The 27,517-nt window shown below is 41.6% G+C and overlaps 2 protein-coding genes across 3 annotated transcripts; one reads left to right on the top strand and one right to left on the bottom strand.

Annotated features, from left to right (window-relative positions):
* The first annotated feature begins 408 nt into the window (after positions 1-408).
* On the top strand, positions 409-8,972 carry slc40a1 (solute carrier family 40 member 1). Its single transcript, XM_046053405.1, has 8 exons — positions 409-728; positions 861-928; positions 1,331-1,490; positions 1,862-1,977; positions 3,902-4,028; positions 4,418-4,663; positions 4,785-5,411; positions 5,884-8,972. The coding sequence occupies exons 1-8, from the start codon at positions 695-697 to the stop codon at positions 6,198-6,200; spliced, it is 1,695 nt and encodes a 564-aa protein (XP_045909361.1). The 5' UTR covers positions 409-694; the 3' UTR covers positions 6,201-8,972.
* A 2,046-nt stretch (positions 8,973-11,018) lies between these two features.
* Positions 11,019-26,058, bottom strand: wdr75 (WD repeat domain 75). 2 transcript variants are annotated; one of them, XM_046053402.1, is made up of 21 exons: positions 25,909-26,058; positions 25,480-25,609; positions 24,234-24,299; positions 23,582-23,681; positions 23,046-23,170; positions 22,567-22,637; positions 22,068-22,184; positions 21,881-21,969; positions 21,486-21,644; positions 21,104-21,163; positions 20,279-20,394; positions 19,806-19,981; positions 19,567-19,724; positions 18,534-18,717; positions 16,598-16,692; positions 16,349-16,444; positions 14,015-14,184; positions 13,677-13,736; positions 13,218-13,358; positions 12,903-12,994; positions 11,019-12,589 (listed from the first exon to the last, which is right to left on the bottom strand). In XM_046053402.1, the coding sequence occupies exons 1-21, from the start codon at positions 25,992-25,994 to the stop codon at positions 12,376-12,378; spliced, it is 2,505 nt and encodes an 834-aa protein (XP_045909358.1). In that variant the 5' UTR covers positions 25,995-26,058; the 3' UTR covers positions 11,019-12,375. The 2 variants fall into 2 exon arrangements, with proteins under 2 accessions (XP_045909358.1, XP_045909359.1); XM_046053403.1 differs by having other exon boundaries at positions 18,534-18,714.
* Positions 26,059-27,517: the final 1,459 nt, after the last annotated feature.

Genomic DNA, 27,517 nt, shown 5'->3' with positions numbered 1-27,517 from the left:
CACACACACTTGACAACAGCAGACACCTAACCTTCAGAAAGATTGAGTAAGCCAAATAGGCTCCATAATTCATTTGCTGTGATAAAGAGCTGTTATCTCTGTAGAAGCGTCTTGGGTCAGGTGTTGATTGGTGTCGAACCGTCCTGAGGGAAGGGAGCCAATTCAGACAAAAGCCCACCAACCGCTGAGGAAAGAGGGCTATAGGTTTTTTTCTGATATTGTTAACAATGACACCTTTTTTGTACAGACATGTTTCAGCTTTTTTTCCCCCGAGCTTGTGTGCGGTAGGAGGGCCCCGCTTGTTTTTGACACAATGTAAAAAAAAAAAAAAAAACAGGAAAAAAAAGCCAGGTCACGTGACAACGTGGGTATATTTCGTGCGGGACGTAAACACAGAGCATCAGAGCGGAGCTCACCGCCCGACGGAGCAGCACTGCGTTCGGCTCCCAGCTTTGTGTTTTCGCGACAAACCGGCTTTTAGGCTATAAAGCTATTTCTTTCCAACTTCAGCTACAGTGATAGCTAAGTTTGGAAAGGAGGAAAAGGGAGAAACGCCGTGTTTGTGTCACTGCAGTCAGTAATCTTTAGGTCCAGCAGTGACAGGGGTCGACTTCCTTCAAGCACAAAAGAGAAGACAGCGTAAAGGGAAAAACAGTAATATTCACTAGGTTATTTTTTTTTGGACACCTTTAAAATGGAAAACTCTGGACCTAAGAAGACTTGCTGTGGTAGGTTATTTTGCATTGCAATAACAAGATATTTCCCTGTCAGAGCCTTCACATCATGACTGTAAAACGGTGGCTGCGGACCACCAGCTGCAACGCCTCTGACAGTTCAGTGTTTGTTTAAATGCTTTGCAGAATCTGCCCGAGACTTCTTCACTTCTTCTAAATTCCTAATTTACATGGGACATGCTCTGTCAACATGGGTAAGTGAAACAGTGACTTAGAATTAACCACATTATTGTCTTTTTAAATGACCCACTATTATCTATTTGTACATCTGTAGCCTACTTTAGTGTCAAACCAGATGTAATACACCATGAATGTGTTATTGTTACATTATATGTGTTATTATAACTGTCATTACAATACAAAATGACATGTTTTCCCAGTGTAGCTCACCACACACTGCTGGTCTTTACAAAGCTCCTCCATGGCTCCAAGGATAGAGTCACCTGAAGAGGGTGTTAGTTTTTCAGCCCATGGCAGCAGAGTGGGCTCTTATTATTTATGTAGCACCCAAACCACATTTCCTACCAGCACCAACTTGGAAATGTTGGATCAAATATCAGCCTGACCTTTAATTAATCAAAATTTTAAATTCTCAGGGTGACCGCATGTGGAACTTTGCCGTGGCTGTTTTCCTGGTCGAGCTGTATGGCAACAGCCTGCTGCTCACGGCCGTATATGGGCTGGTGGTGGCCGGCTCCGTGCTGCTGCTGGGGGCCATCATTGGGGACTGGGTGGACAAAAATCCCAGACTCAAAGGTAAGGCAGCTTAAATCAAAGCCAGCTTTTCCTGAGGGGTCGTCACAACACGTTTGCCACGAATAAAAAGCCAAAACCATGTAGATTTGATCCTGAAAATAGATGCAGAGCACCAACAAAGGGATTAGCATTATAGTCATCATGTACATTGTGCACATGTGCTGTTTGCCTCCCTCACTGTCATAGTTAAATGCAACTCTTGTTGAATGTTTATTCAGAGGAATTTGGCAGACACAATTAGATTAGATGAGGGAGCGGGGAATGCATCCAACTGTCTTGTTAAAGCGCTGTAATGAACTCATTTATCAGACAGAAACCTGTTGTCTTTGATCAGATTTCTGTCCCTAATGTTCTTCGTGGTGTTTCCACAGTGGCCCAGACTTCACTGCTCGTCCAGAACAGTTGCGTCATCACGTGCGGGATCCTCCTGATGGTTGTTTTCCAGTTCAAAGAACAGCTTGTGGAGCTTTACAATGGATGGATTCTGGTAAGATCCCCCCTGTGCTGTTTCTTACACACTCATGGTTTCAACATGATCTGATGGGGATTTTGACTGAAAGCATTTTTGCCCCTTTACCTCAAGTACAACACTCTGACCTCAAGATTGCTTTTACTGATATGGGCTCCTGCGTCAATAGGATTTATGACCACTGAAACAGCTTTTACAGAAGAGTGAAACGAGTGTAGTTCACTCCCAGAAGACCTTTGTTCCACTAACTTAAATTGACAAAGCAGGTTTTTGTTATTTAAATTTTTGTTTGATAAAAAACTGACACATCAGACAACTTGTCTTCTTATTTTATAGTCCTCAAAATATTTTTTTTTTTTGTTGCATAATGATTACTAATTATGGAACATGAACAATTAGGTTTTCTTCTGATGAGGACACAAAGCATCAGAGGTAACTATACACATCTGTAGGAAAGGAAAGCTTGTGTCAGTGTCTTGCAAGGGGCTTGTTTACACTTGTTGAACTATGTAAGTTCATGAGCGCTCCCTCACCACAAAGATTCGGACTTGATCCTGCAGCTGACCAGAGCTGCAGACTAGGCAGGTCTCGGTTCACCGTGGGAGCCTGGTTTGGGTATCTGGTTGAAACACAAAGGCCTTTCTGTTGGGGGGGGTGTTGCCCTTTGCATTTGTGGGACGCCTTTGGGTCCCCAGAGTAAAGCGGGGGAGGGGGTTGTCCGTGTGAGAGTGTTTAGAGCGACGGCCAGTGTCAGTGTGTGTGTGTGTGTGCGGAGGGGGTGGAAAGGGGTTGGCGAGAAAGGAGATAGAGTGTCTCGTTGAAGACTGTGTAGTCAGCAGGTTCTACAAGGCCTGTCACATGACACGGACAGGGAGAGAAATGTGGCCTGGCCTGTTGGAGCAATGTTGTTGCTTTTCTGAACAGAGCGGCTGCTTTGCAACGCACATAAGAAACAAAGAGGCCGAATTCTAGATGAAGTGTGCCACGTTTTTTGACCTTTTTTTTGTCATCTTGCTGCTGTAGTTGAGGTCACCCGTGTATTATCAGCTGCCCTGTTTTTTCTTTTAAAGAGCTATTTTTCCCAGAAGGTTATTGATTTTTCTCCTACAGGAAGTAGTCCATTTTTTTGTGACATGTGATGGCAGCGTGTGGGCTTTGCCTTCGGTTAGTAAGAGTTATAAAGGGATTCAACCCATAAAGGTGCCTGTCATTCTTGAATTTAAATCATAAAAATAGCCTAAACTAGAAGCAAAAGGATTCCTTAGTCCGTATCTGAGTACTTCATGACTTCCTTACTTTGTATGTGACACTCAAGCCATTGGTTCCTCCTGAAAAGGTGAAGTTTCATGTTGCAAATATGTAGTTTCATTATTTTTATAAAGGCTCAGCGATTTCCTGAGAGAGATGGCTTTTAGCAAACGGTGCTCAAACAGGAGTAAATAGTGCGTTTGTTAAGATGCATTTGCTTTCGTGCAGCGGTTCCCAAACCGGGGAGATAAATCGGAAGGTTCCCATGATGATTAAAGGAATAACTGTAAAACTGCATATTCCTGTTAAGCAAAAATTTGTTTTTTTCTGATTCTGATCTATTTCCACCTCTTCAGCCCTACAGCCTACAAATCCTTCAAACTAAACAATCAAATGGAAAAATTGTTCTTGGGTTGAACTGCTTAGAATTCAAAATAAACTACAGTGTGTGTGTTTATGGTAATGAAGGAACATGTCACCCAGTGCAACCGTGTGACTCAGTAATGTGTTTTAAATTACTTTTGGACGGGCATTAGGTTTTGCCTATACAGACAATTAAGTCATTGTTGGTTTTACATGGAGTTTGTTGACAGCAAGTAACCTGACCCAGATTGTCCTTTAATGACATGAAATGGATACCGATCAAATGTAATAATAACCTACAAATGTAAAAATACTCCATGTTGTTTTTCAGACCACCTGCTATATAATGGTGATCACCATCGCCAACGTTGCCAACCTAGCCAGCACGGCTACATCCATCACCATCCAGAGGGATTGGGTGGTGGTTGTGGCGGGTCAGGACAGCAGCCAGTTGGCAGGTCAGTGTTTCTTACCCACTGCTGGCTTATCATCTAATGTAGACCCGACTTGACCCGTTATCAGATCTGTGCAGTGCGGCAGACTTTGAACCCTGGATGCTGACTCACTCTCGATTTCGCCTTTTATGCCCCTGCAGCTTTCTCCAGATTGCTGTAAACTTTTTAAAAGATAAGCTCACATGGTGGCAAACATTCTCAGCACTTATGAACTTGGTGACCCATATCAATTTGCTCTGCTAGTACTGTCGTTTTAGTCAAACCTGCTGTCATATGAATCTGTAAAAGCTACCAAAACGTGGGGACTTTCATGGGCCACTATTTGGCCACTTTCCTCCTAAATCTGGAACTTAATGTTGACTTCCAACCCCTACCACTCTTGTATCAAACAGACATGAACGCCACAGTGCGGATTATTGACCAGCTGACCAACATCCTGGCTCCCATGCTGGTGGGTCAGATAATGGCCTTTGGCTCCCATTTCATTGGCTGCGGCTTCATCTCGGGCTGGAACCTGTGCTCCATGTGTCTGGAGTACGCGCTGCTGTGGAAGGTCTACCAGAAGACGCCGGCGTTGGCTGTGAAAGTCGGCCAGAAGGAGCAGCATCAGGAGCTCAAACAGCTCAGCCCCCCGAAAGGTAGCCTTGTGTTTGATTTGTACCTTCTTAAAAAAGCATCATACTTATTGTTTGGGTTTGGAGAGTTCTGGTCTGTGTCACGATCCAGACTGAGCAGAACTAAATCTCTGCCTGTTTGCAGACCTGGAGAACGGCCAGAGCCCTGAGGAGTCGTCTCAGCCGCTGATGAATGAAACCGCAGTCGTGGCCACGCCCGACTCTCCCAAGCCGCACAGCTGTTGCTACCAGGTGAGCGAACCCCTGCGCACCCTCAAGGCCGGCTGGGTGGCCTACTACAACCAGAACATCTTCTTCGCCGGCATGTCCCTGGCGTTCCTCTACATGACAGTTTTGGGCTTCGACTGCATCACCACGGGCTACGCCTACACGCAGGGCCTCAACGGCTCGGTGCTCAGCCTGCTGATGGGGGCCTCGGCCGTGTCGGGCATCTGCGGCACCGTCGCCTTCACTTGGGTTCGCAAGAAGTGCGGCCTGATCCGCACAGGCTTCATATCGGGCGTGGCCCAGCTGTCCTGCCTCATGCTGTGTGTCGTCTCCGTCTTTGCTCCCGGGAGCTCCTTCGACCTCAGCGTATCGCCCTTCCAGGACATTTACTCCCACCTGGTTGGAGAGACGGCGCTGCCCGAGGCCGACCACAGCCTCACCGGTGGAAACGCCACCACTGCTGCACCAGCTGAAGAGCTGCTGCCTCTGCAGTCCTACATGTCTGTTAGTCTGCTGTTTGCTGGCGTCATTGCTGCTAGAGTTGGTGAGTAAAGTAGTTCCCCTTGAATCATTTGGTGGTAAGGGGGGGTTCATCTAAATGCCATGAAATACCATGAATTAGTTTGATTTGGAGCAGAGTAGAAGCTCCAAAGTGCAAATGATCATTGCTTGCCAATAAAGTCAATGGTGCAAAGTCTAAGTTAGTTTGTTAGTGTTATTGAAAAGGAAATTAGAGTGTCCATGCTTTGTTGGCAAGTTCACTTCCTTTCATAAGATTATAAAAGGCTGACTTCCTAAAGGTGACTCAAGCAGGTACATGGGTTGAATGTTTTTATAAGTCACCGCAATTTCACACAAGACCTCTATGGATGGACCCCGGATGTCAGAGCAATATCTGCAACCTTTGATTCAAATAATATTAACTGGTGATTCCCTCTACAGCTACTGTTGTCTCGGAAAGTTGTTTTATTGTGGCTGTTAAAGTATCATTAGGATTGTTAATCTCTGTCTTGCAGGCCTTTGGTCTTTTGACCTGACAGTGACCCAGCTCATCCAGGAGAATGTGATCGAGTCAGAGCGAGGTGTCATCAACGGTGTCCAGAACTCCATGAATTACCTCTTAGACCTGCTGCACTTCATCATGGTGATTCTGGCTCCGAACCCGGAGGCCTTTGGCCTGCTGGTCATCATCTCTGTCTCCTTCGTGGCCATGGGTCACATGATGTACTTTGGGTTTGCTTTCAAGAGCCTGGGCAGCCGCCTCTTCCTCTGCTGCTCGCCGGAGCAGAAGGTGGAGAATGTAGAAAGCCCCTCACTTTCTACCACAGTCTAACCCCATTAAAGAGACTCTGTCCTGGGTACATATTTCTCAAGCCTTACCCAGCCTTATCCAGCTAACATCTTTGCTTGTAGCTGGCGGAATGCTAAGGTAAACCAGAGAAAGGTAACTTAACATACTATATATACTGTAGCCACTAATAAAGCATTAATCATTAGCAGGAGGAGGTGAGTTGAAAGCTTTAAGAACTGGATACTAATCCATAGTAAAACTTTAGATAAGGCAGGGTTTCTCTAACTTTTTCAGCATGGGAGTCAGATGAGAGCCTCAGCTTCTCATCTATGGGTCGATGCTCTTTGATACGTATATGTACTGTCAAACAAGGATCCATCACTTCTAGGCTTGTGACCCCATTGAGGGTCCTGTTAAAGAAGTGAGGGGAGGCCCTGTAAAGTATTCTCCTCCTGACAGCCTGGGTCTAGCTGGAAAGATTTTACGAAGGTGCTTCAGCTAACTAAAGGGCAAACTGAGGGAGAATTCTTGCAGGGAAGCAGGCACTGAGGGTTGCATTAGGGGGAACGGCTGAGACCGGAAAAGACAGAGCGTTCCCCCCTTTTCTGACACTTGCCTCTCAGTGACTTCCTTGGTGCTGTAGCTGTGTCTGCTAGCTGTTCTCTGGTAGCCTACTCTTGGTTGTGTCAACTAACACGTATGATGAGCAGGTTGTGGATGCCTTCCTCCAGACAAGGGGGGGGGGGGGGCTTTTTATTTAACCAAACTCAAAACTGGGAATTGGGATCTGGTCTCTTTAATACGTAGTTATAAAGGGTTATGCAAATAACTGTATTTATTCAGGAGATAAAGACGGTGATTTTTATAATAATTGTATCATCAGTATTGCGCTGTGCCATTGCTCACGGTTGTGCCATAAGAAAGAAATGAGAAATCCTATGCACCCTTCTCAATAGCTCTCTCAGTTACCAAAGTCAAAGTCCATATGCGGCATAAAAGGAAGTGAGGGAATCCAGTTACCTGTCTGAAGCATTCCAAATACATAGGATATAGATTTTTATCAGGTGACAGTAGTTGTGTAGCTTCACTATTGCTTTCATATACCCATAGTTATCTGAATATTTCTAACCCACTCTGAGATTGTACTTAAATCTAGTTTCTCTGGTAGTTTACATTAATAGTGTTATTTTGTCCCCTTGTGATTTTTTCGTTCTCTTGAAAAAAATTTCAATCATGATTGTTGTTACACAGGCACTTTAAGTGATTGACATCTGTCATTACATCTAATGCGTGATCAGGCATTTGATCAATATTTTTGCACATGGCTAAAGTCCTGACTCCACCCAAAACCCCCTGCTCAGTCCTATTTCACTCAATAACTGTCTCCCTGCCTCAGCCATACAAGTCTATGAGGAAAAACTATACCAGTTCCTTTAGCCAGGGCTGAATACCCCAGATATCCCAGTTTCCTCGAAAAGTCAGCCAGGGAGGCGAAGCCAGCAACCCTGATCTGATCTCAGGTTACTCTTACTAGTCTAGAAAATGTATTTAAATAGTATTGCATGTTGTTTGTGGCTTTTTTGCATGCTACTTTTCCCTTGAAGTGATTTTGTCAGTAAGTAAAGTGTCTCCAAAAACAGTTTAAAGTCACAGACCTTCAGAAACTATCTTTGCTTTAAAGTGAGCATATGTGACTTTTTCTGCTAAAACATCAGCAACAGACAAGTCATAGGTTCAGCTAACTGGTAACAAAGCAAAAGCTATGGAAAGTTTGCTAACACTCGCCACCATAAGCTACTTACTGGTCATACCAGGCTAACAGCAAAACCCTGGGTGTGCTGAGCAAGACTATTACTACTACTTACACTACTGTATTTAGTTGCTTATGAATTCAACTATTCATTTGTAAAAAGAATAATGTGTTATTTCGTTTTAAAGATCTACCCACCTAAAGTAACTAATATAACTAGTTCTTTTCCCCCTCGGACCTCCAGTGATTTCTGGCACCTTGTTGTAAATTAGCCTTGACAGCTGTTAAACGCACACATGTGGCTACATTGAGACAAGTTAGCTGCAGCCAACCCATGAAAAATCTAGGCAGCCAAGATTTTGGTAAGGGGAGGGGGGGTTATTTAGGTTGGAAATAGAGCTAGCCACGCCAGATGTCAGAGAACAGAAGGCCACTTTTTAGCCGCATTTTCCCATGAAACCTGGTGGAGGGTGTGGAGGGTGTGGTGGTGGGTCAGGATGTCTGCAGGTTTGCCCGGAGGTGCAGGATCACTGGGAATGGAGCTTCATTTTTATGTTCCACCCGGGTTCAATGTAACCTCAAACTCAGTCTGGGCATGAGAACACAACCAGCTCTTAAAACAGTTTGTTCTGCTGATTCAGGAATATCACACATGGCCGTAACTCTGTATTTTTTTATGTAAATAGCATTAGCCTTCAGTCAGTACAAACTTACTTAAATATACAAATGGAAAATACAAAAAATACATTGTGTATACTGTTGCTCTGCCGTTTGTCTGGAAAAGTTGACGTTTTGCATGTTTTTATATTCCTAGTGTTAACAGTTTGCGTGAGGTTTCTTAAAGATTTTTGCATTTCATTTGAATTCATCTGTATCATACTGCTTTAATCTGACTATATATATATCTCTCTGTATATATCTCAGTGTTATTGTAGTTCAGTAGACACAGACATTAAATCATAAAGAAATCCTTTTTATGTAATAATCACACTCCACAGAATATACGGATGTTGGTACTGCTTGTGTTGCATGTGGTCTTCTAAATAAAGAAAACCTTTACGTTCGCCTGTCTAGTCTTATATATGTGTGTGTGTACATATTATGTTCGTAGGGTTTCTTGGCCTGAGTCTTGGGCTAGCCTGCTGCTGTGTGAGGTCACATACCACAGCAGAGTTAGCTGCTACTTTCCTCCCCACAATCCCTTTCTTTCAGGCAGCCAGCGTTAAACTGAGTGACTTTAAGCTGAACTGGATGATCTGGACTTGCGTGCCTGAAAAGACAAAGAGTGACCTGGTTTTTCCTCGACACAAGCGACAGGAGGGCTCGGCCTGGGACACGTGCGTGGGCTTTTACTCTGCATTTTGTGGTTCATTGAATCATTTTAACACAATGTATATCCAAATTTGATAACTGATATGTACTAAATAAAACAATGAGGATATAGTAATGGTCATATCAGGAGTTAGTCCCACTTTAAGAGATTTACATAACACCTAATACTAGTTCAACGCTAATCAGTAAGACAGCTAATGAATACATAGCACCTTTTTGAGGCTCTGTAGGCAGGTTTTGCTTGAGAAATGTTCAGTTGCAGCATCAGACATCATGTTTTCACAGCCCTCTTCATTCTTTTTGGACCCAATAAGAATTACTTTGAACAACAGTATTAAAATGCAAAGGCACATACAGAACATTAGGTTTAGCCTGAAGATGGATGCTGTTTGGAACTGAATATATTATTTACATTAAAAAGAACAAACAAATTTGTACTTTCTAGGAATTGTTAAATTGCACTTAATATTTTTTTTTATGAAGGCAGGATTTTTCCTGTAACAGTTTAAGGCAAATACTAAAAAATGCATACTTGCGAGTGTAAAGGCCACTTACTGTCGCTAAAGGCCAATGCCTACAAACAGGAACTGCCAAGATATCTTCCTTTCTATGTGTAAGATCTCTAGCATTTTTTGTTTGGTCAGAATCTCCTGTCAAGACATTGTGATAATTTGTTTTTATTAAAGCTGAAGCTTCCAGGAAAGGCCTTTAACTGTAATTTCAAAGGTGATCAGAAATAACATTTATCTGATACCACTGCTGATAGGGAAAGTCAGGTGTTAGAAGCTCAAACATTGCTCAATTTCACAAGTCAGTCATTTAAGGTACACATTAAAGGCTGACTGTATGTAATAAAGGTACATAAAGGGGCCCCACCTTTGTTACCTTTAGGCCCAATACACCAAAAAATCTCTCAAGATCCCTGTGTTGCATTGTGGGTACTGAAGGCACCAGGTTTTGGCGAAGAATGTGCGGAATTAAAAAAACAGATAATCTCTGTTTCTGCTGCATCAACTCTGAGTACTCCTTTAAAACCCACGTCCACAGAAAAAGAAGTTTTTATTCCTCCCCTCTTACAGAGTGCTAACCTCCTCTGTGAGCTGATTCTCAAACTTTAGTAGTCTTTATTAAAATGGAGACAATCCCTCTGATTTATACTGTTTATATACATTTGTTTGATATGTTATATTATATATAAGTATACATTTCACTGTGGTGTCTTGCTCAAATGAAAATGCAAAGGCAGACTATGTCTGAATTCTGGATTGAACCTGATGCACTAATTGCCTGGTTGTTCAGAGCTTTCTCCTGCACTGCTACATATTGTTCGGCCGCCTCTTTTGGCTGGCATGTTAGTAGAGTGATAGTAGTTAAATCAACTAAAGTTAGTAGTTGATTTTTGTTGTTGAAATTTTTGTCTGTTTGTAGATGTGATTTTTTTGTGTGTGATGAAAACTAAATATAAAAATACTATTAAAGTTCCAGGGTTTAAACCAGTGGTGAATTACAGTAGTTTCTTCTTTTTCATCCCAGCGTACAGTTCAGCCCGTGAGCTGAAACAGAAAGGAACTGAAAACTGCTGAGATTTAAGTACACCTTCTTCTCCAAGCCTGATAACAAAACGTGACCTTCTCCTTCCGAAACAGCTTATTCAGGACGGGATTTTTTTTTACTCAAGACTCTGCTGACTCTGACCTGACTTTACAGCAAAACTAAAGCGACTTAGATCACACAGTACAACAGAAAAGGGCAGAGAGTTTGGACTCAGAGGGCAACAATTTAAGGAAAGCTTAGATCTGTTTATTCAAATCCAAAATATAGAAAAATGTAATTGCACATATGTGCATGCATACAATGCATTTAGAAAGTTCCCCCCCTCCCCCGACATTTGTGTTTGAACATTGAACAACAGCGGATTACAATGGGAAAGAAGCAGACATACTTTAATGTCCAAGTCAAAAGAAACGCCACCACAAATTGAAGTATTTAATCTCTCTACGATGACATACACTGGGGCAGCCAGTTGTTTTAAGTCGTATTAAGTAAAATGATTTGCGTTTAATCAACGCCTGGCAGCTTTATCTGGAAGATAAAATATATCAACATTGACTGTAGGAGAAAGATCCACTTAAAGGCACTTGACATCCCTCAGAGAAGAGTAACTGATGATAAAAATGGATCAAATATGGGATAGCTATAATCCTGTGATTCAAAAACCCGACAAGTGATTACCAGCAGGCATGTGGGAGACTGAAATGAAAAACAAGGTTCTTTCGAATCCAATATTGAGTTTTTGGATCATCACACTAAACTCTGTTTGGTGTAAACCAAAGACTGTACATCTGCAAAAACAAACCATCCCCTGCACGAAGTCTGGTGGTGGCACCGTCCTGCCATGCATTGTGGGCATCCTTCTCTGCAGCAGGAACTGGGAGGCTTGTGTAGGTAGCAAGTAACAGGCGAGGACTGCTTACACACAAATGCACAGTTGCAATTTTCATTAAAAAATAAAAAAAATCAATTGTTGCTCCAAAATTGCAGATGCATTTGGAAGTCTTACAGAGCTCTTGTATGCTTGTGCATGGATCGCAAGTATAGTGTAAGAGAAATGAAAGATCTTATACTTGCATGCTTGCATGTTGCCAATTTGGTGGTAGAGGCCCCAGAACTCAGGGAAATACAGACAATACTGGAGGAAAACATGCTGCAGCCAGCAGCAGAACAATGGGAAGTGGGAAAAGATTTATCTTCCAACAAGACAACAGCCAAAGCTACACAGGATAGGAATGGCTTAGAAACAATACTGTTAATATTCTGGTGTGGCCGAGTCAGAATCCAGACCAGTTTGTGGCAAAAATTGTGATTCACACATCATCCCCATCCAACATAGTTCCAGCTGCTTTACAGAGAAAACATTTTTATTGTTCAAATGTGCAAACTAATACAAACAAGTCCAGACTGACTCAAAGCTGTAACTGCTGCCAAAGGGGCCGATACTCAAGCAATCAATTATTTTCTGTTTTGTATTTCTATAGGGATTTGTTTATACTTGGACAGTGTCTTCTTTTCTTTCCCGTAAATATCCACTCTGATGCAATGGTGTAAAACAATCCGAGTGTCTGTCTTTGAATATGATCACGAGTCCAATAGGGCTGCGAGCCAGCTGTGGTCAAGTTTCTTCACCCTCCTCAGTTCTCTAACCTGGGCTTTTGACAGAGCGGGGGCTGCAGAGTCTGCAACCTGATGTTCCAGTGATTCCAGTCTTGTGGTGCTGGATTCCATTTCCCCCTCCGAGTCCTCTTCCTCTTTCTCACTCTCCATTTCCTCCTCTGCATGTTTCTTTTCCTCTCTGGAGGTCATGAGAACACACATGAAAAAAAAAAAAAAAAAGAAATAAAAAACAATTCACATGACTCATATTTCCAAATGATAAACAACAGGTCCACAGGGGAAACACTGCACCGTTTTAGCCAGGTCCTTAGGTTGCTGAATCATTCAAAGCCTGACACCCAGCAGTGTTTTGTCAAGTCATGGTGACATTATCAGACACCGAGTGAAGAATATATTATCAATATTAACATATTAGACAGGGCTCTAATAACCACTACCACAGTTCTGTTTGTATCATTATTTAAGAACAAATATTTAGATACTCTACTGACCTGCCGTCTGTCACGGAGATGAGCAGAGACTGTACAAACATGGAGCAGAGGAAAGAGGTGGAGGGTAAGACGTGGGCCGGGGTCTGCAGAAGCTGTCAGGAAAAACGACAAGAAAAATGACAAAATTACCCCCAAAATCTTGTAAGTCACTAAAATCTATATTTTTGTTTTGAACTTCAATAGCCAGTGTCACATTTCGGTGCCGATGAACCAGCTTAAACACAGAGGACTTTTTTTAATCTTTATTTTAACAAGCAAAACAATTACAAAGACGTCCACTCCTGATAACAATCTACACAGGGCTGAACTACAGACCTCTTTGATAGCTACGGAGCCCTGTGGCAGAGGCGTCCTCTCAGCTGAGACGCTGCTCAGCGTGTCTTGATTTCCCTGTTGCCGGTGTTTCCCCAGCAACAGGTAAAATGGTGTCATGGCGACACTGTCGTCGATCACAAGCTAGAAGGAGGGGGGGAAAAAAAAAAAACAATCACAATGTCAGGAAAAACAGGAAATATGTCACATTAATAATAACGAAAACAAGTCAAGAATTAGAGGAGGTGGGACGGAGGTCAATCTCGTTCATGTGTTGCTGTTTCTTTAAATAAGCACAATAACTTGCTCTTCACCATTACCCTGTGTTTATTCCCAAAATAAATATATGCAGCAACAGCTGATCTAGGCATCAGCTTCTAACTTCCAAAGGTTTGGAGTAGCACGCCAAAACTGTTTGAAACCCCTGCCAAGTAGTGGCTGGTGCTCAGGCGTGCTGTGTACCTGTTTGCTGGACGCCATCAGTCTGTCCTCCTCTGCCTTGGTGGTGAATGTCATGAGGTCCTGCAGAGGAGAGTCCACATGAGCCATGCAACAATAGCACACAGAATATGCAACAGGTAAGTATGGAGTTGGTCCTGCAATGTTACTTTTCCCCTGTGGCACTAAAATGACATGATAATGACCATGACATTCAGGTCGCATAAGAAGGTTTAGCTTGAATCCATTTGGTTTGTCTGAATTCAGCCATTTCCTGCTCACTATGAGTTGACGAAGACTTCTTGTGTTCCAATCTTTGTTGTCTATTATAATCACAACATAAAATATTGTGTGATGTTTACCATGTACTGAGTGAGGAAGTACAGTTGTGAGCAGTTGAGCCACTGGCTGCTCTCCTCACAGCTCTCCAGCATCTCCTCCCTCGGGGCAAAGACGGCACGAGTCACCTTCCCTGAGCACACGGCCTTATGGGAAAACAGCGGCCGAGGCTCGCTGGGCTTAAACACGAACACTGAACATAGAGAACAGAAGACCAGCAAAACATATTAACACGGTTACAAAACAAGAAACATTCTAAATACTCTAAATATCAAATTTGTTGAACACATGCAGGTATCTTGGATCAAAAAGCATTTTTGAAGAGTTACTCATGGGTTGGTACAAAGTGTGGAATTATTAGCCATGCTAGCTGCAGGGCTCTCGGGGTGGCAATGTTGAAAATTATTGAATGGATTGCACCGTCATGTGAGCATGTTAATTACCAAGGTATTATTGGAGCGAAACAACTGAGCACCTGTGAGGTGGATTGTGTAGTTGTAGAAAATAGTCACGTGTATCAGTAAATTTGAAGTCACAGAGAAAAATGCTTGCGAGTTGCAAACCTCTCTCTCACAAACACTTGCAGCTTTCAAATGTTCATTGCATGGGCATAAACTCTTCTGCTCACATTTTTGCTTCAGTGACTATGGTGCAAAACACATTTGTGCCATGAAGTCACGGACAGATTTTCTGATGCACCTGTACAATATTTTCTCACAAATAAATGTTTTATTGGATATTTTTCCAGCACACAGTCATTAACTACAGCTACTTGAATCTCCCAGTTCGAGTCTGTATGCTGCTCACAAACAACAAGTATTGCACGCTCTCACTTTTGCATCATATAGCTCAGTGAAATGTGGAGCAAAAGTCATTTGTGTACCTGTGGAGCCAGAGGCAGGCACTGTTCAGAGATCAGAAAAGCCTTGTGGCCAATCAAAAGAGCTTGTTTGGGCACCAATCTGGATCTATTGTTTTTCCAATCAAGTTGAGATGAAACCATGCCCAGGTCCATATGATGAAAGCCTCAGCGGTATATGCAGGATTCCTACAAATACCTACATGTTTGTTATTATGTAAACAATACATTCTGACTATGTATGCTATTGCACAATAATCACAGCTAAGTACTGTAGCTCATGCAAATCGTCCTATGAATACTTTTTTATGTATCCTTAACATATTTAAAAATTTAATGTCACAGACCGCTCTATTTTTCATTTTGCATCGTGTACCTGGAACGCGTGGAGGTCCAAGTTTGAAATTTTAACTGGAAAATTCTGACCTCAAACTATAGCTGTGTACATAAGGCAATATTTTCCAAGCTACTGTAGTTGTCATACTGTCAAGGCTTTTGTCATACGGAACTGGGTGTGGTATCATCTGACCTAGATTGGAAAAACACAGACAAGTGCCTAAATGAGCTGCTTTCATTGGCCACAAGGCTTCTCTGATCTCTGAACAGTGCCCGCCTCTGGCGCTACAGGTGCACAAATCACTTTTTCCTCCACATTTCATTGAGATACGAGGTGCAAAAGCAAGAGCGTGCAGCTCTGGAGACTCGTAGCAGCAGCTTCAAGCAGCTGCAGTTACTGACATGTGTTTATGCTAGAAAAACATCCAAGAAATGAAAAATGTATCAGTGAGAAAATATTCTAAAAGGTGTGTAGCTGTCTTTGCATGAATTCACATACTGATTTGCAGATGTGCAAATTTTGTCCATGACTTCACATTTTATGATACAAGTGTGTGAATGTGAACCATATTTGAGGCAGCAATGGAAGCAAAAAATGAGTTTCTTCATTTGTGGGTCGCAGAACAGGATTTGTGCACCTGCAATAAAGAATTTGAGAAGCTAAAAGTGTGGGAGGGAAATCAATTCTACAAGTTTACAACTCTACAGCATTTTTCTCTGTGACACCGATACATGTGTGACCATTTTCTACAACTACAAATTCCAGTGTCTCAGGTGCTCAAATTACAGCTGTGCCTAAGTACAGCCTCACAGAGCTGCTAGTGTGGCTGTAGACTCTTAGTCTTGTTAAAATATTTATACAGACAGTCTTTTCAATCCACAGCTTAAAGAATGTGGCTCAGACTGTTGAGTTGAAGCACTGAACTTGTGTAACTGAATGTAATTAGGCTACACTGCAGACTGAAAGTATTTAGGATTCCTTTCTCAAGTCTGATCTTTAGGAATACCTCTGGTCAGTTTTGTCATACATTAATGGTCATTAACCTGTTCAGAAATGGTTGGTGTGGGTTTAAATTTGATTCGCAAAAACATTTTCCATGTGCTTTGAGTGATTACAACTAAAAGCTAAAACTCAGATTTGGGCATCCAGTTTAAAGCTTACAGTCTGTGCATCCAGCCTGACAGCAGAAGGCAGCCATGTTCTCAGAGAGGGGGTCAGCCAGCAGCAGGCTGATGTCCATTGAGGTGCTCCACTCCACTGCCAGAGGGGACAGGAGAATGAGCAAGAGGGAGAAACAAGCAACAAGAAAAGTCCAATTATGTGTATGAACAAAACAAAAAACCAGTTGTAACAAATACATTCAGCTGCAAATTTGAATTTTTGACATGTACACTGTACATGCAGCCTTACAGGAGCAGGTGAGGAGGTTCCAGCAGCAGAGAAGGTTTTTGGCAGTGGTTCCCAGCAGATACTTGGAACAGCTAAGTCGTCCAAAACAAAGATCCCTGTTGGAGAGAAAAAAAGTTCCCTTAATTTTCCTGTGGCTACAAAGAATTGTAGTGCACCCCCAACTAACCAGCTCCTCACACCACACATATTTCACAGGATTAGCTTTACTAAGCAGGGTTTGAACCCCCACCAAGACCCAAACACCCAGAAAATGTGTTTCTGGGAGATAAATCAATAAAGGCCACCTTTTCACTCTTCAAAATGCTGCCTTCTACGTATTAGTTAAAGTGAGTCTGTGAAATCCTTTGCAAATTTCTGCATGTAAAGAGTCTGGAGTTGCTGAAGTTGGAGGTCATGCAACTGACCCAGTTCTTCACATACATAGTTAGAAGTTATGTAAGGGGCACCGGGCAGCTGTCAAAACGTCTTCCCATTTTCTCCCTCCAACCTGTGTTAATTCGCACAAATTTCCCTTTCAGTTCCCATATTCAACAGGATACAGCCGCTCATTTCAAGAGGCTTTCTCAGTATGATTGAGTTTTCGAGCTTGGCAGCTGATCGGTTATGAGTCATTAATTCAGATTTGTTTACATTCGTGCACTGGCTGATAGGCAGCACTTTCTCCAGTAGTTACTTCCCTTGTTTTTGGTGAGGAACAACCATGTGGACTTCTGCCAGAAAAGGGGGTCTAAGGGGGCCTAAGGGGGCCTACACAGCAAACAGCCAGACTCTAAAACAGCTGGTTGCTGAGTGAATCTGTGCGTGTGCACTGCGCTTCAAGTAACTGCTGTTAGCTGTTAACTTAACAGGACCATATAGAGGACTGAAAAAGTGATATGAACAAACAGAGAAATGCATCTTTTTAGATAAACAGATGTTGACAAGGTTTGACTTTAGGGACCTAATTGGAAGTTGGAAAAAGGTAATAAATTGCAATATATCTCAATATATTTCAAATCGTGATATATCATATTGAAGAGACACACCGTTTGGACTCCACGATCACTTTTGAAACCAGTTTGGATCCTTATAAGCAAATTTTTCTTTCAACAGTCTTTCGCTCTGCAGGAGAAGTTTTCCTTGTGATCACTGGCACTGTGTGCGAAAGCAGTTAAATCTTTATTGTTTTGGTTTCTTTTTCCAATTTACAGAATTAGTGTACCGTCGTGCTTCTTTACGCGTCTGTCAGACACTGAATAAGATATTTGCTGATAAATACTTTTCTTTTGTTTCAGGATATGGTTTTATATTTATGCTGTGTCTTCTTACACAGATGAATGCTTTAATGCTGTTGTCTGACCTTTGTCTACTTTGAACATCGATATGTTGGACACAGATTCTTCAGTAGAAAGAAATGAGCTTGGAGCGGACAGAGCAAGTAAGAAAGTACTGAGACACAGATCAACAAATTGGAGGTTTTGTTCTTTTCACCGGATTCTCGGACAGTAAGAAAAACACCAGTCTTATTCTTTAAGAAATGCTGTTTACTGCATGGTCTTGTACTGTCAGGTGTTATCTAGTCTACCCTACTGTTTTTAAAAAAAAACTGAATATTAGGCCTTGGTGTCCCTGCGTACGGTCTTTTTTTTCCAGTTTGTTCTAATCTTACAACAATAGCTGCTTGGGAGACGATACCTGAAATATGATACATTAAGTACAGACCAGGTCAAGCCTGTCAAATGCATTACTATTTAATATTAATACAACCAGCTGGACAGGAAGATGGGTAACTATGATAGAATATAAAGAATCAGACCAAGCATTCAATCATCATTTTCAATACTTCACAGTGCTTCAAACTCTATCAGTTCACTACTGCTGATACTGAAGTATTAACTTTCAGCACCCAGCCCCCTCGGGAATGTGTGGATCTTTGAGTGCATGTTAATGCTCTGACCTAATAGCTCCTGGTGGCTGGGACAGAGTTGTCAGGAGCTCCCAGGAGGCCGGGCTCCACACAGTCACCACCTCCTGAAAGCTGACGGCCAACAGAGAACCATCGGCTGAGAAACAGCAGCACTCAGGCGCCAGGCCGTGATAGGTTCCGACAAAATCACACGACCAGGAAGGACCTTCACCTTCTGGCACGTTCAGGAGGAAGGAGAGAGGGAGACAGACACAGAGGGTGTTGGATTAGTGAGAAATACAGCCTCATTTGGCTCAAATCTAACATTCAACTTGATGTGTTGTGAAGCCAAAATGTTAGAGGCTGCCAACAACCAAGGCTTGACTCCTACTGATGTCTCCCTGGCTAAAAAAGTGCTGAATCATGGCTGTACAAGGCATCTGTATGGTACTGATGGTATGAGGCCATTATGATATGGATGTTTTAAAAAGAATTTTAACTAAAATGTTACACATTTTCTACTCCAATAGGTAATTTGGCCTGTTTGTTACATATTATTAAAGATAATATAGAAACCTAACTTACAGTTCATTTCTCAAGTATTTATTATACATACTATACATTATATATACCTTGTGTTTTTTTATTGCGATCAAGTGATTGATAAGAGATAGAAAATGTACATTATTTCTTTCCAATTATACAGTGTGTGCAGTGATGTTTTGAAGGGTGCATTTTTCTATTGAAATCTATTCTTTTCTAACATTGTGCTCCGATGTTGGAAAAAGAGCCTGAATGTGTGCGGTTAAAGACAGATTTCCAAAGCAGCTTCAGTCACAGGTTTACTTCTCGTGTCTGAGTATCACACAGCACGATGCATGCTCTTAGGGGAGCATTTATTTGTGAAGAACACCAAGTTATAAAACAATAAACTGAATATGCACACTACAGGACAGAAAAGCCTACAACTACAGAAAAAGACAGCTCAAATTAGAAGAGCAAAGTAAATATTACCACATGTCAACAGATCAGCCAAACTCCTTTTGGTTGAATGGACTGTCAAAAAATGAGCTAGACTGGTTACCCTCTGTGTGGCCTGGTGCGGCCAGCTGCCAGGCTTTGAAGTGTCCATCCTTGCTGGTGGAGACCAGCATGGTGGTCTGGCTGTCGGTGGCGTGGCAAAAGCACATGGCTGTAATCTGGGCCTCGTGTGGGGCCGAGATGGTTGTGTTCAGCACAAAACTGCAGGTGATACAGAAAGAGCGTTACAGGGTTGTGGTTGAGGAATAAGAAGAAAAAGATTTTTAAAGTTCAGGTCTGTACCTTTGTGTTTGTTCATCAAATAACCAGAGTTTCAAATTAAGCTCCAGCTCAGCAGCTTTCTGTTTTCTTTCTTCCACTGTTGCCAGCCAGTTGCCAGAGGCATCGAAGGCCGCCTTGACCACCTCAAACTGCTCCAGGCCCGACTCATGAATGTACTCCTGCTGTACTATGTCCAGCTGTGGAAACACAGATGGTGACAGATGTCAGAAATGAATTATTAAGGCTTATTCACACCTTGGTGTTGATGAGTGTTATTAAGTGAGCCTGTGGATCAGAACAGATTTGTGTTTGAACCTGTCTTCTGTTTATAATTTAAATAGGTTTTCTCCAAGTACTCATAAGCATATTTATGCTCATGTTTCAGGTGCAATAGCACATTCTGTAAATAAAAGCCTTCAAAAGGGATCCACAAACTTACTTGCTCTGACTTATGTGTGATATCTTTGGCACATCTTATAAAGCATAGTGCTTACGTTGTACAGCAGTTTGTCTCTCAGGAGGGAGTAAAACTGCAGGTGGCCTGGTTTCCCATTAAGCACCAGGGATTTGCTGCGTGGATCCACCATCAAGTCTGTCCTGACACTTTCTCCTGCACCAGGACAAAAAAAACCAAACAAATAAACAAAAAAAAAGCAATAGAGTTGATAATCAATTCCTTCCTTTTCTTGGACAGTAACGTTGCAGATTCAAACCTTGTTTTTTCTCTTTTAAATATGTCATATGAAGACTAGTTGTGCGGGACAGAGAGCATGCAGCTCTGCCTACTGATACAGAATGATGCAACCACAAAATCAACCTGCTGGGACACTGGTATAAAAACACAAGTTATAAATATAAAAACAAGGTTTTTCTGGCTAAATATGACACAAGAGACTTGCTAAAAGTCATTCCCTTTTCATTTTGACACCACGTGCCAACAAAGCCCTCTGAATTGATCTAAATTATCACTGTATGCAGCCTGATTAAAAAGGGCTCACCAGGGGTTTGATTGATCTCTTTTCTTTATGTCTTTGAACACAGCACTGTGGTAGCCCAGAGTCAAATTTTGTCACTTGCAAATTAAATATTTTAATTATTTCTTTTCCCCACAACATTGCAATCTCACAGTGCTTGGTGACCGATTTCTTTGTTAAGTTAAAAATATTGGTAAAGATTAGAAGCTTCTATAAAAAGGCAAGATCTTCCTCGGAAGCTAAATTGTTCTCCAAGAATTGCCACGGTTATTTATGACATATATGTTTATCATTTATGAGCCCACACTGCATGTTTATGACCAGTGTACGTGCTGTTGTACTCACCTTTGACCAGGCCTTGAATGACAGCTGACACTTTAACACAGCTCTGGATGATAGTGACCTCTAAAACAAGAAGAGGCAGCAATCAGTTAGCACAGCATTCCTTTCATACTGAAACCTCTCAATAATGTCTATATACGCATTTCATAGTTGCAGCCTTTGCTATAATTAAGGACACAGATGTCTGCGAAAAGATGTCAAATGTAAAACTAGCAGGGTTTAAACCAAGTAGCAACTGTAGCGCACATAGTGGAAATACCGTGCTCTGTAGTACTGCTAGATGCTGAAAAGGTTTTAAACTATGTCCACTTTTACAATAACTTCCTAACTGTTTGTTGCTCATTGTGTTTCATCTCAGTGCATAATACGGGTCACAGCTCCTTACTGTTGTCACTGTGTGATGTACAGAAAAGCGCTCCATCAGGCGAGACAGCGATGTGTGTGATGGCAGCACCCAGGCGGGGCAGGAAGTCCCGCTGGCTCTCTTGGTTGTATCGCCACTGGACGAGCACCGACTCCAAGCCTCCACTCAGCAGGTTGGTGCCTGATAAAACAAAGCAGAAACAGATACAGAGGGAGGAACAGGGCAGGGATGACTTTTTCTTAAAGCCTCGCCCCAAAAAGCACAAGCTAATTTAGCTATTCTAGCACATTTTTTGAAACAGGACTGAAACTCTTAACTGCAGTTTTGACACTTTAAAGTAGCTTGAGCAACAAGAAGAATCCCTCCTGAAAAATATAGAGATAGAAACTATAAGATAGGGAATAAAATGCATCTACCTTCTGGGGTGAAGCACAGTGAGCTGACAGCACTGTGGTGCCAGTGCAGGGTGGAGTATGTGTACTCCTTCTTGTGGTTGAAGTTTCTCCTGAAAGGATCAACAGTGATGCAAGAAAATAAAGTTCAAAATGATCAACACGCTGGTTGTGAGTTTATATGGTTCAAGGCCGTGTTGTTACTACTCACCACAAGCGAATCTTGCCATCTTCATGGCCGGTGGCAATGCAGTCATCTTTTGGGTGACAGGCAACGCACGTGAATGTGTTCTTTCCTCCCTTCTTGTTGTCTTCTTTGAGGGAAAACCTATTAACAAGCCACAGAAGGTCAGACATACAGTGTTATTGAACATCCAATCACAGGTTCATGGTTCATTAACCTCTGTGAATCTGTGTATGGTTCGTTCTTGGATTATTTTGTTTCAAAACCAAATCGGTTTCGGTTTTAAAACCAAAACGGAAAAATATTGATTTTAATATTTAAACGAACGAACCATACATGGATTTCTGTGACATATGAACTTCAGTCTTGATCTCTACGTCTTTCTGATTGTTTGCTGTGGCATTTGTAAACAAAAACTGAATTGTTTGTGGTTTTACATGAACATTTGGCACAAAATGTTCATTCATTTTCAATAAAATGCTTATTTCCACACCTCCTAACTAAAGCATCTCCCACTGTGGCTCACCTGTATGACTTCTGCTTCTTGAAGAAGTAGACCTCCAGCTGTAAACCTTTAGCTGAAGCAATATATTCCCCCTGTGAGGTAAGATAATATTTGGTTATCGACACGTATATAAGGACAGCTGACCAAGATCTGTACTAAAAAACAGTTCTTGACTAAATGCTGGCGTGAACAAAACAAAGTTTGTAAGTGTAATGCTATATATCCAATTTAATAGTGAAAAAAAATCATTATCTGAAGTTAATTTGATAGTGACCCATTTTATGCTTCCACTGAGGTTTATTGGAGTTTTTGAAGACAGATATAAACTTAATTGAAGCTATAGCTGGGACTCATGGCCAAAAATATATCTACATCATTTTGTTTTGACACAGCAGAGAAGTCCACAAACTCCCAGACCAATACCCCTCTGATACGTCAAGTGAGGGACATCACTTTTGGGAATGGTGCGTTAGTGACAGTAGCGGTGGTGGTGTATGTACCCCTCTGCCGAAGACGATGGCCGCTGAGTTGGAGCTGACGTTGCTGAGCACAGCAGAAAGCTCTCTGGCTTCCACCAGTTGATCGCCGCTCTGTGGTAAATGTACCGCAACCAGCTGGAACAACTCTGCACGCACATACAAACATACCTTATCAAATACCAGCCTACTACACAATCTTACCCAGTGACCTCTTACCCAGTTTCTACATCAAACATGCCCCCATGAGAATGATTTAACATTTAACTGGCGACTCCTTGTGGAAGTAAGAAAAAAATAAAAAATAAAAATAAGACACTGTAATATACATGCAATCGCACAACCCTGATCTGACTTGCAGACTCTCCATTTAATGGGCTGAAAGCAAGACACAATTGGTACCATATCAGCATTATTATTGATTACTCTCATGCAGCTGAATGAGTAAGTGCATGGCATTAATTGCTAGGTTTTGGGTTCAGACAGAAGTCACCAACGTGAAAATTGCTCAGACATCACTCCCAAGCAATGATCACAATTAGAAAACATGTCAAACCTACCAGATCTTTTGTCACTTAGCGTGGGAGTAACAATAAAGATGACTCCTTCATGGTTTGCGGATGCGTGGATGGAGTAAACCGGGTATCCAATGACGTAAGTCTGGAAGAGATCGCAGAGTTGTCACATGGCAGCCACAGAAAACCCAACACAGGCTCAAACTGATCTGAACCCAGTAGTCCTTCACTACTGTGTCACTGCGCACAAAGTCACACTCACAACTGTGGGCTCTCCACACTAAGGGGGGTAGTGTATAATACAAGCCCTGACCACTCTCCACCATGGACACCTTGTTCATTGTGAATGAACAGTAGCTACATAGTATAAGTTAATTTAACAGCATAATCATATACTATAACATTCTAATAACAGTTCACTGCATATCCTGGATTTTTAACCAGCCATTAAAGGTAGTGTGCATGACAAAAACACGGCTTACAAAGTAGAAAGATGGAACATGAATTATGTTTCCTTCATTATCTGGCCATGTGCTACCAGTCAGGAGCAGTGGGGAACTGTTGTACTGTCCACTACAACACCCAACAGCAATGAACAAACAGATGAAGTGGACACATTGAGGTGGAGGGCAGATCGGTATTGGCCAAACTGAATGTGAAGACTGGAGAAAAATAAAATTTTAGAATCCAGGTGTACCTTAATAAGAATGCCGTCTGTGAAGTCCCAAAGTCTGACAGTGCCATCTGCTGAGCAAGAGTAGACCTGCAACAAGACAGGAAGGCATCACCACAAAAGAAATGAAATGTCACAATAAATCCATATGTAAAAAGCAACTACCTATATGCTATTTCAGTAAAGTAATGCATGAAACAGCTAGGAAGCACAACTCTGAAATGTGCTAAGTGCAATCAATCACTGGATCTGAACATATGCCAATGTTTGAAGAGTAAAAAAAAAGCTAAAATTTACAAGTTGTGGAACAGTTTCATTCATTTAAAATAGATTTTACTGTGTTGAAAATGCTTTATTAAAAGACATAGTTTACCTCAAAAGGGAAAACAGCTCTATTCAGTGTCACAGTACAATCTATCCATCCAGGATTTGCATTTAAGAATATGCAGCTGATCACAATGAAATGGATTTAAAAGGCACTTCATTTGTGGGGTCAAAAACACACAACTGAAAACCGTATCAGCCGCAGCTCTTTCTGAATATAATGACAGTGACTTAGCACAATAGTTTAAGCAAGCAATTGCGTTTCTTTCCACATGGAGGTAGACTATGATAAAAAGTTCTTCTCAATGAAACTGCTTACACTGAGTTGTTGTCAGTGAAAGTGCTTAGACTGGCAACAAACATTGGGCAGTAACAATGTCTCATGTGGCTTGAATTTGAGTAAAAAATTTATTTCATTCCAGAATCAACTGTGTCAAGGGAAAATTAGACTAAATAGATTAAATATTTATATAAACAACAATAAAAAAGGAAATTAATTGTGTCCTCAGTGGTAGTTTCAGCTCTGCCGGCAAGGTGAAAGAGATAGCAGACATTTCCATAACCTCATCAAATCACATCAAGTAGAGCATATGTGCTGTTGAGTCTCTCCATTCAATTGTTAGTGATGAAAAAATGTGTCAACTAAGCAATCAACTAGGGCAACTATTTTGATCATTGATCCATAATAATTAATTTACACATTATTTATCAAACAAAAGAACACTTGCTGGTTCTAGTTCTTTGTGACAATTTGCTGCTTTTCTTTTTGTTATCTAATATATATATATATATATATTTTCTATTACATGGAAAAGAAATGATTCAGGAGACAACACTAGCCCTTTTAAATAAAAACAAGGCATGTTAGAAGTACATTACTTCTGTTTGAGTGAGTCAGTCCTCCTCTGCAGCCCCGTTAACAAACTGTGTGTTGGGATGACGGTACCTGCAAGTGGTTGGAGGGTTTGAGCAGCACGCCTGTCACCAGGTCGGTGTGTCCCCGCAGATTGTGGATGCACTCCTCTGTGGAGGTGCTGAACACCTTCACACACTCTCCTGAGGCGCACAGCAGGAACCTGCAGCAACATTTAGCGCATATTTCACACAAGAACGTACAGTGTACGGCCCGAAAGGTTGCAGCGTTTTGTTGGTATGTGTTACATAAACTGCTGAGTGTCGCCAGGGCGAGAGAAGGTGGCGATAACGTTACTTCTTTGTATACAGCAGCTGAAATATCAACTGTTAGCCAATAGCTTCTAGTGCTAATGCTAACGGCTAGCACCGGCTTTAGCTCTAGGGCTACTACGACCTGAAGAACCGCGGGAATCTCTTCTACAAAATAATTAACATGACCGGACTGAAAACACACACTCACCTTGAATCATTGGTTATGACAGGCTCCCTGAAGTTTATTTTACTACCACCTCGGTGAACCACGCGGATATCACCGTGTTCAACCATGTTTTAGTTTCCCTTCAACTTTGACCCCTTCTTCTTCTTTGTTACGTTTTATGGCCGGTGGCAACCAGCGTTAAGGTGCATTACTGCCACCTACTATGTTGGAGTGTGGAGAGTTTTCTATCCCTTGAGAAATAAATAAACAGACAAAACACAACACAACAAAGCAAAACAAACAAACAAAAAGATGAATGAATGAATTATTTCCCTGTTCACTAAACTCTATTGATCAATCCAGTTTCTTTCAAATACTGGAATAGTTTCCCTACCTAAGATACACTTTCTTTCTTTCTTTCTTTCTTTAACTCAATGTCAAATACATTTTTTAGACTTAATTCTTCCTGTCCAAGCTTTCTGATTTCGCTCCTTAATGTTTCGCGTTCTCGAGAGAATTTTTGACAGTGAAAAATTTCATGTTCCACTGATTCCTCTATTTGAGAGTGTTCACATAATCCTGTGTGCTTGTTTCTTAAGTGCAATGTTTTAGTAAGTCTAGTATGCCCTATATTCTCCTCTTTATTGATTCTTCTAGCTGTCCTTCCTGTTCCCACATCCTGCTGTAGTAAATAGAGATCTCGCCCTGTATTTCCTGTATCCCAGCTGTTCTGCCACTCTTTGATGATGTTTCTTTTGATTATTCCTTTGGCTTCAGATTTACTGAGTGATACGCACAAGATCTCCTCATGTTTCAGAGCCTGTTTTGCAAATGCATCCACACCTTCATTTCCCTTAATCCCTCTGTGAGCTGGGGTCCACATAAATGTTATCAGCATGTTCAAATTTTTAATTCTGTACAACGTTTCATAAATCTCATTAACCATATCTTGCCTGCTGTGAGATGTAAATGACTGCAGTGACATTAATGCGGAGCATGAGTCTGTACAAAGAATAACTTTTTTTATTTGTAATTCTTCTATCCGCTGGAATGCTGTTACAATTGCCAACATCTCAACTGTACATACGGATAAATGATCTGATGTCCTTCTTTTAACAGAAACATGTAAGGCAGGAATACTGAAAGCAAAATCTGTTCTCCCTGTATTAGGATCCTTGGATCCATCTGTATATATTTGGACAAATGTTTGATAACCTATCTTCAACCAATACTGCAATATTTCCACAACCTTTTTGACCCTGCATTTTTCCCAGAAAATATAAGTCAACTGACACTGAAGGAAACATCCAGGGTGGTGTTACGGATAATGGCACAGTAGATATATATCTTCCTTGAATGTCATGTCTCCAGCTATTTCCTCACATTTCCATGCAAAATACCCTCGTTTGGCCCTTTCACTCTCCCAACATGGGAGAAGTATCTTTGTTTAGGATGTCGAGCCTCAGACTGCCCTTGCGGATTTACCCAGTAGTGCATCATTAACTGTTTACATCTAATATGCAGCGGCATTTCCCCCACCTCAACCTGAAGAGCAGACACAGGAGTCGGCAGCAATAACTTCTTTAATGAAGTTGCCGATCCATAAGCGATACACCCATAATCTAATACCGATCTAACCAGCGCTATATAC

This window comes from Micropterus dolomieu, linkage group LG07 (assembly GCF_021292245.1).
Source record: "Micropterus dolomieu isolate WLL.071019.BEF.003 ecotype Adirondacks linkage group LG07, ASM2129224v1, whole genome shotgun sequence".
NCBI lineage: Eukaryota > Metazoa > Chordata > Actinopteri > Centrarchiformes > Centrarchidae > Micropterus > Micropterus dolomieu.
Note: the sequence above shows the minus strand (reverse complement) of the source record. Positions and strands in the feature narration are given on the sequence as shown.

Excerpts from the sequence above, each read along its gene's own strand:
- slc40a1 (XM_046053405.1), top strand. The coding sequence starts at position 695 with ATGGAAAACTCTGGACCTAAGAAGACTTGCTGTG. Across the intron at positions 929-1,330 it reads GACATGCTCTGTCAACATGG|GGTGACCGCATGTGGAACTT; the intron begins GTAAGTGAAACA and ends TTAAATTCTCAG. Across the intron at positions 5,412-5,883 it reads CGTCATTGCTGCTAGAGTTG|GCCTTTGGTCTTTTGACCTG; the intron begins GTGAGTAAAGTA and ends TCTGTCTTGCAG.
- wdr75 (XM_046053402.1), bottom strand. The coding sequence starts at position 25,994 with ATGGTTGAACACGGTGATATCCGCGTGGTTCACCGAGGTGGTAGTAAA. Across the intron at positions 19,982-20,278 it reads GAGACAAACTGCTGTACAAC|CTGGACATAGTACAGCAGGA; the intron begins GTAAGCACTATG and ends GTGTTTCCACAG. Across the intron at positions 16,445-16,597 it reads GAACCTCCTCACCTGCTCCT|TGGAGTGGAGCACCTCAATG; the intron begins GTAAGGCTGCAT and ends CCCCTCTGGCAG.